Source organism: Eretmochelys imbricata, chromosome 2, assembly GCF_965152235.1.
Source record: "Eretmochelys imbricata isolate rEreImb1 chromosome 2, rEreImb1.hap1, whole genome shotgun sequence".
Lineage (NCBI taxonomy): Eukaryota > Metazoa > Chordata > Testudines > Cheloniidae > Eretmochelys > Eretmochelys imbricata.
This window is the reverse complement of record NC_135573.1, coordinates 227,980,645-227,995,499: the sequence shown is the minus strand read 5'-3', so window position 1 is coordinate 227,995,499 and position 14,855 is coordinate 227,980,645. Positions and strand designations below refer to the sequence as shown.

General features: G+C 39.4%; 1 protein-coding gene across 1 annotated transcript in view; it reads left to right on the top strand.

The window, feature by feature from the left end:
- The window catches only part of ITGA8 (integrin subunit alpha 8), a 170,057-nt gene that overhangs the window by 122,380 nt on the left and 32,822 nt on the right, over positions 1-14,855 (top strand). Inside the window, 2 exon segments of the mRNA XM_077809430.1 lie at positions 4,762-4,887; positions 9,035-9,148. Of these exon segments, the coding sequence (XP_077665556.1) occupies positions 4,762-4,887; positions 9,035-9,148 (240 nt within the window).

Sequence of the window (14,855 nt, the reverse complement as noted above, 5' to 3'; positions counted from 1 at the left end):
GTTTGTTTTTAGCTGGCATGCATGGAGATTTTTTTTACATTGTATATTCATGTACTTTAAATTGTATAGTATGTGAATTCACACATTACCTAAAATGATAAACTCTATCTCCATGTAGTCACATTAGGAGTCTGTTTTTATAGCTGCTTTTAAGTGCTCATGGTTTTTAATATTTCAGCAAATATCTATTGTTTCTGACTGTGCTATAAAATTTAATTGCTGAGTGCGGTACTGAATGGAATGTAACACACTAATGGGAGGTATTAGGTATGAATGGCTGATGAAAGGATTCATACAGTATATTATTATTTTATAACTTGGTAGAAGCTTTTGCTTTGTCAGCATTATGACGCATTTATCAGTATAACCTTTCACTTGTCTCTTGTTAGTCATTTTTACAATGAAATGCTTCTCAAATTATTTCAATGGCACTGGCACAAAATAAAGGACCAACTGGTTTTCTATTCTGCATTATTGTTAATTAATGTGATGCATCCAAATTATTTTCCTTCCTATGGATCTGATTCTCTATTCATAGCAGCTATGCAGATCTTGGAGTTTGGGATAAACCTATGTATGTAAAGGCCTAGTAGCAACCATTTCACAAAAGCATTGATCTGTCATTCTCGAGAAGTGTGTATTTTAAGATCCACATTTCTTATGGCAGATCCCCCAAAAGGAGCTGGGTTTGGTTTAAAGTCAGAAGATTTAGCAGAACTCTCCAGTTCTACATATTATGCCATGAGAAACAAGATAGCTAATTTATTAAACATTACTGATTCCAGACACTTCTTGGGGTAAACACTTCTTGTGTGTAGCCAGTAGAGAGTAAGTTGTTAAAGATCTTGTGGGAGAAACAGAGGTCCACATGCAAAACCTATTACAGATCTGTATAAACCGGGATTTCAGAGTCTAATCTACACAAGGGCAGCTACATTGATAGCAGGCCACTGGGAGCTGAAATCCTCAGTGTAGACAAGGACTACTTTTTCATTGGTACATTTCAGCTTCAGTCTCGCTAGTGCTGCTGTGTATTCCAGAAGCAGCTTAAACAGGCCACTCTTGAAAATGATGAGTAAAGTTGTACTAACAACAAACTTTTAGGCTTGCTAAGAATTCCAAAAAATCAAAAGATTTGTTCAACCCAAACATTTCAGTTTTGGTTTGAACTAAATATTTTGGTTCAATTTAGAGCATTTAAACTGTTTTTATTTGAAGGAACTTATTTTGAACAGAAAAATCAAAACAGTTTGTTTTGAAAATGTTGAAACGAAGTGTTTCTTTTTCTGAATATTTTCTTGTTGGCTCGTTGGCTTTTTGTCAACATGAACTATTCAGTGAAACCAACATGAATTTGCAGAATGTTTTGGTGTTGCTGAATCTGCACTTTTCACCCCTTTCCTCCCCCGTCCCCGTCCCCAAAAATTTCAGACAAAATTTTTTACCCAGTTCTAGAGATCAGGATAAGGGAGAAATGCTACATTTTCCTCTGAAGTTCAACAGCTCAAAAACCACTGGTGAGAGCAGGCAGCTGACATACAAAGAGAAATGCCATATCTTTCTTCCCACACAGCCGCTGTGTTCAAGAAGACTTCTCAATTATAAATTTGATCTAAGAAGCTGCACTGGGAGCATTATAGTCAGGATTGAGAGGAGTTCATAGGCAAAAGCATGCTTCAGGCTGTAGTGACATTTTTTATTTTTATTTTTTAACATAAACAGAAAATTACTGTTTTTTTCACCTTCCTATTTTCTTTTCCTCATTACTATCTTATTTTGATAATGGCTACATCTGTTACATAAATGAGACTGGCTGGCAATGAGGGTTGTGATGTCATATCTCTGTTTTGTGTGGAATTTGATCATGGCAATGGAAACATCAAACTGAGTAACAAGACTAAATAAGGGTTTAGATGCTCAGCATATTATACCACAAATTTAAAATAGCCTTTCTATATTTTAACTTTACAAAAGCATCATAAACAGAATGATAACTGCTTTGTTTCAAATTAATAGTGTTAAATAAATACTATCATCATATGTTACTACTTACAGCAAACAGGAACAGATGCTGGTGGGGGAAAAGCTTCAATTTCCAGGACAGATTGTATGTTGACTAAGGCTGAGACTTCACCGAAGGGCATTTTATGCCTAACTTAGATGTCTAACTTCCACTGGAGTTAATGGGATTTGGACACCTAATTCCCCTAGGCTCCTTTGAAATTTCCAGCCTAAAATGCTTTTGACCTTTCTATTTCATGCATACCTACCAGCATACCTACCAGAGGAGGAGGCGTGTGGAGGGGCCAAGAAGGCCAAAACTAGACAAATGTAGAGACCATCAAATGGCTTAGAGAAAGGTATGGTCCACAAGATAGGAGCAAGTGCATGAAAAGCTTTAGAAACAAAGGGCCAAACTCACCCCCTCTCCCGACTCCAGGAGAATACAGTTTTATCTCCTTATACTAACCTGGCCCCGTGGGCCACTGGAGAGATTCAATTCCCGAGGTAGAACAGGAGCTACTTCCACATCTATCATTCCCAGGTGGTTCTGCCTGTCTAGCGCAGCTTTAGTCTCCAGTGAAAGCCATACAAACTGAAGCTGCAATAGGAATACACTGAATCAGGGTTTAGCCTAGCCATGTCCGTCCCATGCCAGCACTGCCAGCTTTTGGAGCTGGAGTTGCCGCCCAGGTATCTCCCCGTAGAGGATAGGCTGTGGTTGACTGGTGCTACAAAAAAGCCAGAAGACTTTTCACTCTGGAGAGATTGCTATATATATTGCTATATATATTGCTACAGGAGGGTAATTTTGAATTGCTTCCTGATGTGAAGAGGGAACTGCTGGAGATGTTTGAGAATTGTATGTGGATACATTTCTTAAACATGTGAGAGTGTGGGTTGTAATACTTTGGAATAAGGAGAGCTGAAACCTCCACAAACTTTTAACCCTGTATAGAACATATACAACATTACTTATTTGTATATATTAGCCTTGTAATCTATTTAGTGTATTTTGTCTTTGAGCATGGGTGCTGGGGGTAAAAACACATCCTGACTAAAATGTCATTGAAACTGTCACATTCCAGAAAACAGTTTGGTTTTGAAAATTTGGTATTTTTAGACAAAAAATCGCTTCATCAAAAATTTCCTGACAAGCTTTATTCATGACCTATCCACCCTTGGAATCCTTTGATTGGGATTCCAGCTACCAAACTGGTCACCCAACTATTCTAGTGGATAGAATACATGTATTTAACGTAAAATATCTGTACTCAAGACTAAGAACAAGTTTTCAGCTGAATCATGGAGACTAGCTTTAGATTTTTGCAGTAACTGAATGTCCCTGTTGCCAAAACCCTATACTCTGTGAAATATTCACAATTTTTTTAATCTGTTATTTGACCAACTCTACCTTTATATATAATCTGTGTTCACACATTGATGGCTTCTTCCAAAGATAAGTTTCAGTTTATTACAGTGTATTCCTTTTAATTTGTCATCATTAAGGGGCCCTACATGTACTGATGAAAGAATCTTGGAAATAAATAACACCCATGTGTTACCTCACTGAGAGAGAATGAGAGAGATTTACTATCTGCTTAAATATTTCCTTACTGCAGAAAAAAAAATTAATTTAAGTAAAAGAATTTCATTTCTGATTAACGACTTTTTCAGCAGTTAATTATACTATTCTTGCACTCTGTGGGATGTTAAGAAGTAAACTGTCCTGACCCTCATACATTAAATCAGACAAATGGTAGAAATATAGTACTATACAGGAATAGCGTATGGAAGGGGTTATGTGTGTATTTATGTCTGTGTTTACCTTTTATACTAAAAAAAATTCTGATAACTGCAAATACTTCTTTTAGGAATTTGTTTAAAATAAATGCAAGTTTTGTGCTTCAGAGTTTAAATGCATACCAGCCTATACATTCCTTTAATCTGAGGCCCTTAAGGAATTGTTTTGGATGTATTTATGTGAATTCCTGTTGAGGTCAGATCACAAACTTCATCATATATTTCATTGCAGCTTGACTTGATAAAACTGTGCTAAATTAGAGAATTTATCTCTCCTTCCTGAAAAATTAGGATCCCTTTTGTTTCTCTGGAAGCTTCAAGAAAGACAAAGGAAGACACTAAGTGCCTTCTATATCATCTAAACACAAAACTACCAACAATAAAAATAGACTTTGTCTCTGAGATTTCTGTCTCTTAAATTTTCTGTTTGTGAATATTCACACAAAGTTTAAAGACAAATCAGTTGGAGTTTTTACTAAGTTGGAGAATTTTTGTTATAATAATTAATCTTCCAGAAACAACCACCAAAAATGAGGATAGTAGGATGCAGGTCTTTTTGGATGCTGGCAAAACCATTACATTCCTAGAGCCAGATTCTGATCTCTATTAATGACTAAATTCAGTGGGAGTGACTTTGAATTTACACTGTAACAGAGATCAGAACCTGGGCCCGGGAGTCTAGCAAAAACAAGTACAGCAATGAAATTGGCTCCAGTAAAGAATGAGGATTAGAAAAAAAAAATTATCTAGTGCAATGCATATTGCTGGACACCATCCTTCTGTGCTATTACAAATCAAGCTGCTAGTTGAAGAAAGTGGTATCTAGTCTCATGGTAGTGCTATTAAATTTATTAAAAAAACAAGTCAGTATAAAGTTCAAGCTCCCTGAGAAGGCAACATACCTGTTAGAGTAACTGTATGGTATATTATTACAGTTCACTGTCTTTCTTTTTCCAGTTTGCTATTCCACAGGACGCCCCGGAACTCACTGCTTTTTTGCATAACTCCACTATTCCTCACTATATCGGGCGGAGGGATGTCACCATGGTAGAACCTCGAAGGAAGAGCTACGCAAAAATACTGGTGAGCTAATTTGAAATATATAGTGCTAGGACTATATGCGCAAGCTATACAATGTGACTGTTGGTTTTGTCATATTCTCTTTACAGACTTTTAACTTCCTACTGTTCTAAGTGACAAGTAAATGATGGAACAACTGATTTTTAAATCTCTTCTCTTAACTATGCGTTATATACTGCACCATTGATTTTCTTGGTACTTTACAGACAAATTGTGACAGATCCTTTACCCAACGATCTTACAGTCTAAGGACCCAGTACTGCAGTTCGGACCACAAATACAGACCTCTCTACCAATGCATTGCCTCAAGTGGCCTCTCTGTGAAAGTAGAGAGGCTCATGGATTGCACACACACATGCCTCCACCCACTCACTGGGGTCTTTCACCAGATCATGGCCTAAAATAATGAAACATAGTAACACTTTTAAAATCTATGCATATATTTTCTTCACAGGGCTTTAACATTTTCATAAAATTCTTAAACTCAGCTACTGAAATGTACCAAAAATAACAGCGCTGTCCCATAATATTGTCAAGTGCAAATATTCATTCAATAAATACTCAAGACATTCTCTGGCTTCAAGAAATGTCAAGTATTTTGTTCTTTAAAGTATCACAAGCCATCAAAATAGTTCCAGTATAATTTACCAGTTTTTTTTTTAGTTTTCATGGGTAAATATCTGACCAATCAAAAACGTAGGGTCTGTAAAATGTTGGCAACAGCAAAGACCTCTCACCCAGTGTAGCAACATAGCTCTGAGTATCAGTCTCAAAGCCTTCTGGGACATGAACATCTGGACGATAACGTGCTGTCAGTCTGGTTTTTGTTGTTCATACATTGAGTACTCCACGTTTTAGTGTATTTAAGCATCACAATTACCAGGTCCTTTTGCCTGGAGGCTGTATTTCTAAATCGGTGACCCTGAGGCCAAAACCTGGGATTCTTGTGGCCATCATTTCCATTTATTTTTATTAACTCCAACCTGAGTTTTATTAACCCCTGCTGTCCAGTCTCCTGTTAAACGGTTCACTGTCACCATATGTTTGAGCTCCTCACTATCACCAGAAGTTGTCACAAATAGTCAGGAAAAAAAAGAACTCTGTAGGCCTAAGCTCTGCTTGTAAAGTAACAAAAAATGTCTTTACATTATGTCTGAAAATGGAATTTGACTATTTTTTAAATGGGGGGAGCCCAAAGCTGAAATTAATTAATGACTTATTTTAATTTAAAAATAGAATCACAGAAGTACTGATTTCATATACCTATGGTTGTTGTGTCCTGCATAATTCTTCCGTCACCAGAAAGACCAACAACGTCACACTTTGGAAATAATTCTGATTCTAGCAAGACGACAAAAAAACCTAGCCTTTGGAAGACAGACCATTCAGTACCACAAAACTTTTAATCCATTTCTCAGTAATGCCTTAATTATCAGTTATATTCCTCTGTAACTACTCTCTTATGTTACCAACATAGAAAAGACTTCAGCAACTGTGAATGGTTAACAAAATTTATAAGTATGTACAATCTTTGCATCTTATTATGTACTTTAAAATAAGAAGAACCAGGGGTTTTTCAGCAGCTTGATCCAGACAGACAATATTAGATTGATTTCACAGAAACATAGGACGTCCCAGTCTGGATCAGACTAGCAGTCCAACTAGTCCAGGATTCTCTCTCTCACAGTAGCATTAGCCAGATGCTTAGGAAGGTGGCATTTGCAGCAAGCATATGTAAAGTATAGAAATGTTTGGTAGTCTCTCGCTTGTCATGTGTGGTTTTAGGCTAGAAAAGCAAGCCAATGTGTTGTTTGTTAGATGATGCTGATTTTTGCCATTAGCCCATTTGACTGAGTACTATGTTCAGGACTGGTTAAAACCTTTCCATGAAAATTGTTTTTGCTGACAAATTGGATTTTTAATTAAATTTAAAATATTCATGGAAAGTGTCTGTTTTCCACAGAAAATTTTGACTTTTCATCTGAATATCAAACACTTTTTGGATGAAAACTGAACATTTTTAATTTTCAGCCCCAAAATTTGTTTGGTTTTCAGTTTTTGATGAAAAGTCATTTTTTTACAGGGGGAGAAGCATTTTCCAACTAGCTCTAATCCTGTCCTGTCTGTCTTGTTTGCTAAACATTTGGTTTCTTTCCTTTTTACCTCTCATGGTTTCCATGTAGTGAAAACTATAAAGGGCTAAATACATTCCTAAGGAAAATAGGAATGTGTGCTCAGGTCTTCAACTTTCAGCCAAAATCAGGCTTTTTGCACAGTAATGATTTAGAATCCTAGAATATCAGGGTTGGAAGAGACCTCAGGAGGTCATCTAGTCCAACCCCCTGATCAAAGCAGGACGAATCCCCAACTAAATCATCCCAGCCAGGGCTTTGTCAACCCTGAGCTTAAAAACCGCTAAGGATGGAGATTCCACCACCTTCCTAGGTAACCCATTCCAGTACTTCACCACCCTCCTAGTGAAAAAGTTTTTCCTAATATCCAACCATATTTTGTTAATACGTGTTTTTGTCCTCTGTAATTAGAAATTAAAAAGAAAACAGATGAAAGGTTAAATAAAGCTGGTTAGAGAATGACTGAATAGGAAGAATTAACTATGTATATCCTCTACAATAGGTCCTGTAAACAAGGCTTATAGCATGAGTCTCTTCTGAGGATGTGGAAAGTAGAGAGAAAGCACACAGCCTCTACTTTAGATGTAATGAGATAGAGATTTATGGGGAGTATTGTTATGCTGGTTATACTGGTGTAGCACTATAGCTAGGCATGACTCTTTCTGGAATATGTTCAGACATAATAAAATATATTAGCACCCTATTCACGAAGGTAGTTACCCAGTTCTATCAGCGTATGGTCTCTGAAAGAGGATATTCTTACAGAAAGTACATTATAGCACTAATGAAGTGCTGTGTCTGTAGAGGTGATACCTTTGCTTCAAGACAATCAGAACCACTTGGCATCGCCATTGTGAGTAAAGTATGTAGCAGCGAGGGGCAAATTGGATTATAAAGAAAACGGACTAGTCAAAATATCAGCCTTTCCCCTGAACTGAGTCCAAACCCTTTCGGGTACATCTGCATAGCATTTTGGACCCATCCTCCTCCCTAGGCTTCAGAGCCTGAGCTCCAGCCCAAGCCGCAACTTCCAAGTGCTGTCTATACCGCTATTTTTAGAGTGCTAGTCCGAGCCCTGCTAGCCCAAGTCTGTCAACCCAGACTGGAAAGCTTGCTCGGCACGGTCCAAAATACTCTGTAGACCTGCCCTTAGGTTTAGATCTATTTGAATAAATACCCCAAACACTCTCTCTGACCTCCAGCAGTCCCTTGGCTTTTAGTTCCCTCTCCCTGTGAGCTGCCTTCCATTCCACTTGTCCAGTACAGCTCTATCTTTTTCTGTGATTTCCCCAGTAGATCCCCTTCTCCAATTCTTTGTCCCTGTCTATGAGTTCCAACCAGCTCCTTACCTTGGCTGGTAACATTTCCATTCGAGACTCCAGCCGTCTTGGCTAGGGCCAATTGGCTGTTGTATTCAGTTGTGTGTTTTCTGGTCTTTCCCCATCCGGGATCACTGCTCACCAGGAAAGCTTCACAGAACATAAGGTTCAAATAGAGCAGCTAATGAAGCTCAGCAAACATGCTGGCTTTGCAATATAAATTTCACCAGGAAAATTAGGAGTATCAGAGAAGGAGGGGAAGTTTTGAGAGTGTAAATATGAAGTTTGGGAGTGAGAGAAGAGACAAGGAACTGGCTGGAGGGACGGAAAGGGGAAAGAGGAATAAACAAGATTTTGTTAAACAGTTGGACTTTTTAAGAATTCTTCAAACCAGACTGGTGAATGCTATTAGCTTTGTCATCGCTAACATATGTAAAGGGTTGTATTCATAGGTAACTTAGAAGAAGCCCCATTGTGATTATTCATTTCTCACAAAGGCACTTCAGATATCTTTTGTTGTACATTTGTATTAGATTAAATTCTTGAAGATGCATGATATTTAATACATTAAGATAGTTTATTGTTTTTTCAATTTAGAGCAGTTGAGGGAAATTAAATCTGTGTATAATTAAGTGTGTGTATTCTGACATTAGCCTTGTTACAAAAGCAGTGTTATAATTTCATTTTACTTTTATACAGAACTGTACAAACGTGAAGTGTTTAATAATCTCGTGTACGGTGGGACAGCTAGAAAGAGGAAAGAGTGCAACACTAAAAATCAGATCTCGGTTATGGGCCCAAACTTTCCTACAGGTAATGTAAATTTGTGAAACTCTTTACACACAAAAAAGCCCATTTTATTTGTCTGTTTATTTAAAGATAGATATATATAGTGTGTCTATATGTATGTTTATATATGTGTGTATATATATATTATGATCTTAACTTGTGAATCTTATTGTCATCACTTTGTTTTGGGGTAAATCTCTCTGCTTCATGCTTATGTCACACACATACTGCTAATTTCTCCCTCCTCTGAATATTGTGTCCATTTCAATTTTACTTTGCCAGTTTTTACTGCATATTCCATGTTGATCTTGATCCCCATCTGTCATAAAAATAAAGGGAAGGGTAACCACCTTTCTGTATACAGTGCTATAAAATCCCTCCTGACCAGAGGCAAAACCCTTTCACCTGTAAAGGGTTAAGAAGCTAAGATCACCTCGCTGGCACCTGACCAAAATGACCAATGAGGAGACAAGATATTTTCAAAGCTGGGGGGGGGAAACAAAGGGTCTGTCTGTCTGGGTGATGCTTTTGCTGGGAACAGATCAGGAATGCAGTCTCAGAACTTCTGTTAGTTAGTAAGTAATCTAACTAGAAATGCGTTAGATTTCCTTTTGTTTAATGGCTGGTAAAATAAGTTGTGCTGGATGGAATGTATATTCCTGTTTTTGTGTCTTTTTGTAACTTAAGGTTTTGCCTAGAGGGATTCTCTATGTTTTGAATCTGATTACCCTGTAAGGTATTTCCCATCCTGATTTTACAGAGGTGATTCTTTTACCTTTTCTATAATTAAAATTCTTCTTTTAAGAACCTGATTGATTTTTCATTGTTCTTAAGATCCAAGGGTGTGGGTCTGTGTTCACCTGTACAAATTGGTGAGGATTTTTATCAAGCCTTCCCCAAGAAAGGGGGTGTAGGGCTTGGGGGATGTTTTGTGGGAAGACGTGTCCAAGTGGGCTCTTTCCCTGTTCTTTATTTAACACAATTGGTGGTGGCAGCATAGGGTTCAAGGACAAGGCAAAGTTTGTACCTTGGGGAAGTTTTTAACCTAAGCTGGTAAGAATAAGCTTAGGGGGTCTTTCACGCGGGTCCCCGCATCTGTACCCTAGAGTTCAGAGTGGGGAAGGAACTTTGACACCATCTTATCTTGACTTTCCATAGTATATCTGCTCATAGGCTTCTGTTGATTCTCCCAGATGACTTGACTTACCTGTGGCTTTATTTTATAACTGGTATGAATTCTCTGCGAGGGCATGTTTCTCCGTTTTCTTGATGCTCATATGTCTCAGAGCTATATAGCTGATGATGAGCAAATTTGCGGATGATACTAAACTGGGAGGAGTGGTAGATACACCGGAGGGCAGGGATAGGGTACAGAAGGACCTAGACAAATTGGAGGATTGGGCCAAAAGAAATCTGATGAGGTTCAATAAAGATAAGTGCAGGGTCCTGCACTTAGGATGGAAGAATCCAATGCACCGCTACAGACTAGGGACCGAATGGCTAGGCAGCAGTTCTGCGGAAAAGGACCTAGGGGTGACAGTGGACGAGAAGCTGGATATGAGTCAGCAGTGTGCCCTTGTTGCCAAGAAGGCCAATGGCATTTTGGGATGTATAAGTAGGGGCATAGCGAGCAGATCGAGGGACGTGATCGTTCCCCTCTATTCGACATTGGTGAGGCCTCATCTGGAGTACTGTGTCCAGTTTTGGGCCCCACACTACAAGAAGGATGTGGATAAATTGGAGAGAGTCCAGCGAAGGGCAACAAAAATGATTAGGGGTCTAGAACACATGACTTATGAGGAGAGGCTGAGGGAGCTGGGATTGTTTAGCCTGCAGAAGAGAAGAATGAGGGGGGATTTGATAGCTGCTTTCAACTACCTGAAAGGGGGTTCCAAAGAGGATGGCTCTAGACTGTTCTCAATGGTAGCAGATGACAGAACGAGGAGTAATGGTCTCAAGTTGCAGTGGGGGAGGTTTAGATTGGATATTAGGAAAAACTTTTTCACTAAGAGGGTGGTGAAACACTGGAATGCGTTACCTAGGGAGGTGGTAGAATCTCCTTCCTTAGAGGTTTTTAAGGTCAGGCTTGACAAAGCCCTGGCTGGGATGATTTAACTGGGAATTGGTCCTGCTTCGAGCAGGGGGTTGGACTAGATGACCTTCAGGGGTCCCTTCCAACCCTGATATTCTATGATTCTATGATTGATTCTATGAATGCTCTGTATGCAGTTTAAAAATTAAAAGTTACTTGTTCACCTGTCAGTATTGTCATGGTTTACGTATTAGACCCACATGTTACATCTGCATGTAGAGCTGAATTGTAGCATTCAGCCATAACTGTGAATATAGGGGACAGTGCAGAACTCTCAGAGAGATTGATCCTTAGGATGCAAATCCCCTCTGTCAACATTGTCAAAAAAAACAAGGGGGGCGGGGGAGGGATAGTTCAGTGGTTTGAGCATTGGCCTGCTAAACCCAGGGTTGTGAGTTCAATCCTTGAGGGGGCCGTTTGGGATCTGGGGCAAAAATTGGGGATTGGTCCTGCTTTGAGCAGGGGGTTGGACTAGATGACCTCCTGAGGTCCCTTCCAACCCTGATAGTCTATGATTCTATGATCTCATCACCCTACCTCAGAGGGAGTGTGCACACGCTGCATTAGTTTTTGGCATGGTGCAATGTATTCTCTTCTCTGCAACAGGCCAGGCGAATGAACTAGTGCACAGAGTCAGAAGTTGAGAGAGGCCACGGCCCTGCCTTCTCCCTGTTTCTCCCATCCACTTTGGGGTGACTGATACTCAGAGGGAGCTGTCCCCCAAAGGAACATCCCTACCCTGTGCATGTGATATGGACCTGAGGGAAAAGCTAGAGCCAGGAACAATCCATGCTAACTGATGCCATGCCTCAACTGGGGAAGCAGAGCAGAGTCTTCTCCACAATGGCAGAAATAACAAGTCTTGTCCACCATTAACTTCTCCAGTAGTGTTATGGAAATGCTGGCATTTTCTAAGGTGTCCTTTACAGGTTCTCCTCCTGCAGGTGTGTTTCTGTATTCTAGAAGTATGCACAAACTATTCAACTTTGACCATTATAATCTAAAGTAGAAGAAAATATTGGCTTCTCTTTGAACATCCAACTAAACCACTGAAAGTCCTATATGCAAATCTGAAATGCAATAGAAACCTGTGACTTTCCAAACATGTGTCCATACAGTACTAGTATCAGTTATTTGTTTTTCTTGGAGACTACATAAAAGGGTTGGGATAATCAATTGAAAAATCCTCTGAGTAACCTATCAGCACTGTGGACTTGGATAAATATCTGCTACAGTTGGGTGTACTGGGAAAATTTATAATTCGTGTTTTGCTGCTGTTAAGGGACAACTCCAGACCCTACCATGAGGCCAGCTGGTGCATTATCCCCTCCTTCTGCATGGACATTTAACCTGGATCCCCTCCCCCACTCCTTCAACTTGGAATGCAGAAAAAGAAAGATCATTCCTCAGCATCCCTCCTTTGTTCACAGTGGGTATGGAAACAGGAATGCCTAGTGGACCTAAGACCAGCAGAAAGAGAGGAGGAAAATATCCCAGTGAGGACAGGAGTTTGAAGAGCCTCAGCTTTTAACCTCCTCTTTCTTCCATCACCAGAAGTGAATAAGAGAAGATCCTGTCAACATGTTCTTTCTTCTGGCCTCCATGGAGGAACTAGAGAGCAGATAGGAGGGTATTCAGCCAAATTTAAACCAGTCCAATACCTAATGGTCCTGGGTTCTAAATCAATAATGAGCCAAATGCACATAACTCTGCACATCCTTACCCCTCAACATTTTACTGGTCAGCAGTGGGCATTTAAAGATCTAAACAAGAGGAAATTTTGCCTGTCAAGACCTAAGTTCAGGTTCTGTGTTTCTTCTGCCACAGTTAATGGCACCACTGACACCTAAAACAGAGCAGTCAGCTGCATGTCTTACTTGGCTCTGGGGTTAGTGATGTCAGCCCAATTCAGTAACAAAGGACCTCATTTGAATTTTTTTTTTATTTGTAAGTACACTTACCTTCTCCTAACGATTTGGGATCCTAACCAATTTTTATCTCTGTTTTTCAGTTTCCTTAATTCAAATAAGGTGCTTGTAAAAAGGTTCATATTTTGCAAACACAAACAAATCAGTTCATAAGGAGGGATTAAGGGCCCTTATTTTGGATTTATTTAGTGAATCATTTATTAGTGATGAGCAAACATTGAAAGCTTTGGTTCAGATAAAACCTCAAAAGTTTGGATGCTTCTCTCAACTATCTTAACCTCCTGAATCTGGAAAACTGGGCTGGAGATCTTGTGGGAACAGGCTCCATCACCAGATTTACAGTACTTTCTGCTCATGTTGCCCAGAAAATACAATTAAAACAGTTTTTCTTGATGTATATGGACATTTCTGTTTCCAGAATGTGGAAGTGCAGAGCCAGAAGAAGATAGATATAATGCGAAAGTTACACAGAGGGTTTTTTTGGTTTGTTTTTGGGTTTTTTTGAACCTCAGAAGATATCCCATTTGATTTTTGGGCACTAGTTTGGTTTTCCTCCTTATTCAACTTGTTCAACTCAATCAGTTCACCCATCCATAATATTTACTAAGAACCTACCTGTTTAGCTAATGTTCTTAACCTGAGCCTGTCACCATGGCACCTGAGCACTGCAGAGCCCAAGTATTCAACCACATAGAGTTTTTCCTCCCTCTTTATCCAGAAGCAATCTAGAAGTTAGTTACCTTACTATGAACAGCACATCTGGCATTCTGGACTCAACTAAAAACTAACAAAGAAACACATCTACCAAAACAAACATCCCACTGCACACACTTCTCCCCCAGGGAGAGAATCAGAGAAGAAACAACTTGTGATGGATGTTAGTCGCATTGCTTAATGCTCTACTGGAAAGTACTCAGGTACTACAGTGATGAGTGTGATACAAGAACCTGAGTAGAACAAAGCCTCTGGATTTGTTATTCTGCAGCTGAAATTCGACCATTTCCTTAAGGGTCAAATCTTGATCTTGTGAACACAGCAAAGGGCTTTGTCTACAACAAGAGTCAATGGCTGGAAGTTAAAGCCTAAGATATAAGGCACACATTTTGAAGTGAGAGTGATTAGCAATTGGAAGTCTACTAAGGGCATTGGTGGATTCTCCATCTCTTCAATTCTTCAGATCCAGACTGAATGTCTTTCTAGAGGATAAGCTTTAGTCAAACCCAAGTTATTGAGCTCATACAGAGGTAAGTGGATGTTTTATACAGGAAGTGAGACTTGATGATCTGATGATAACTTATAGTCTTCAAATCTATGAAAGACAAAATAAAGGTGCACATTTTACAAATTGCCCCTGGAAAAGGGAAAAACAACCTGTTGATAAAGTACCATAGAGCATTAAAGGTAAAGAAAATGTGTATTACCCCCTCCATAAGGTGCAGTGTGAAACCACGCCGGGCCACCTATATAGGTATGCTGAATAGACTCCCAGTGGTAATCCTTGCCTGTGGGATTTGAGCAATCTCTTATATCCATTAGGATGGAGCAGATTGTGCCTTCCCTCTACCCATCCATTTACGTTGGCCGAGCTCCACAAACAGGTGCAAAGGAGCAGTTGGAGTCATGGCCCTGCATCCTTCCTGCCTGCTTTTCGGAAGGGAAGCAGGAGTGAGACATCCCTGTGTTTTCCAGAGTGCAGAGATTGCTGTTGTGT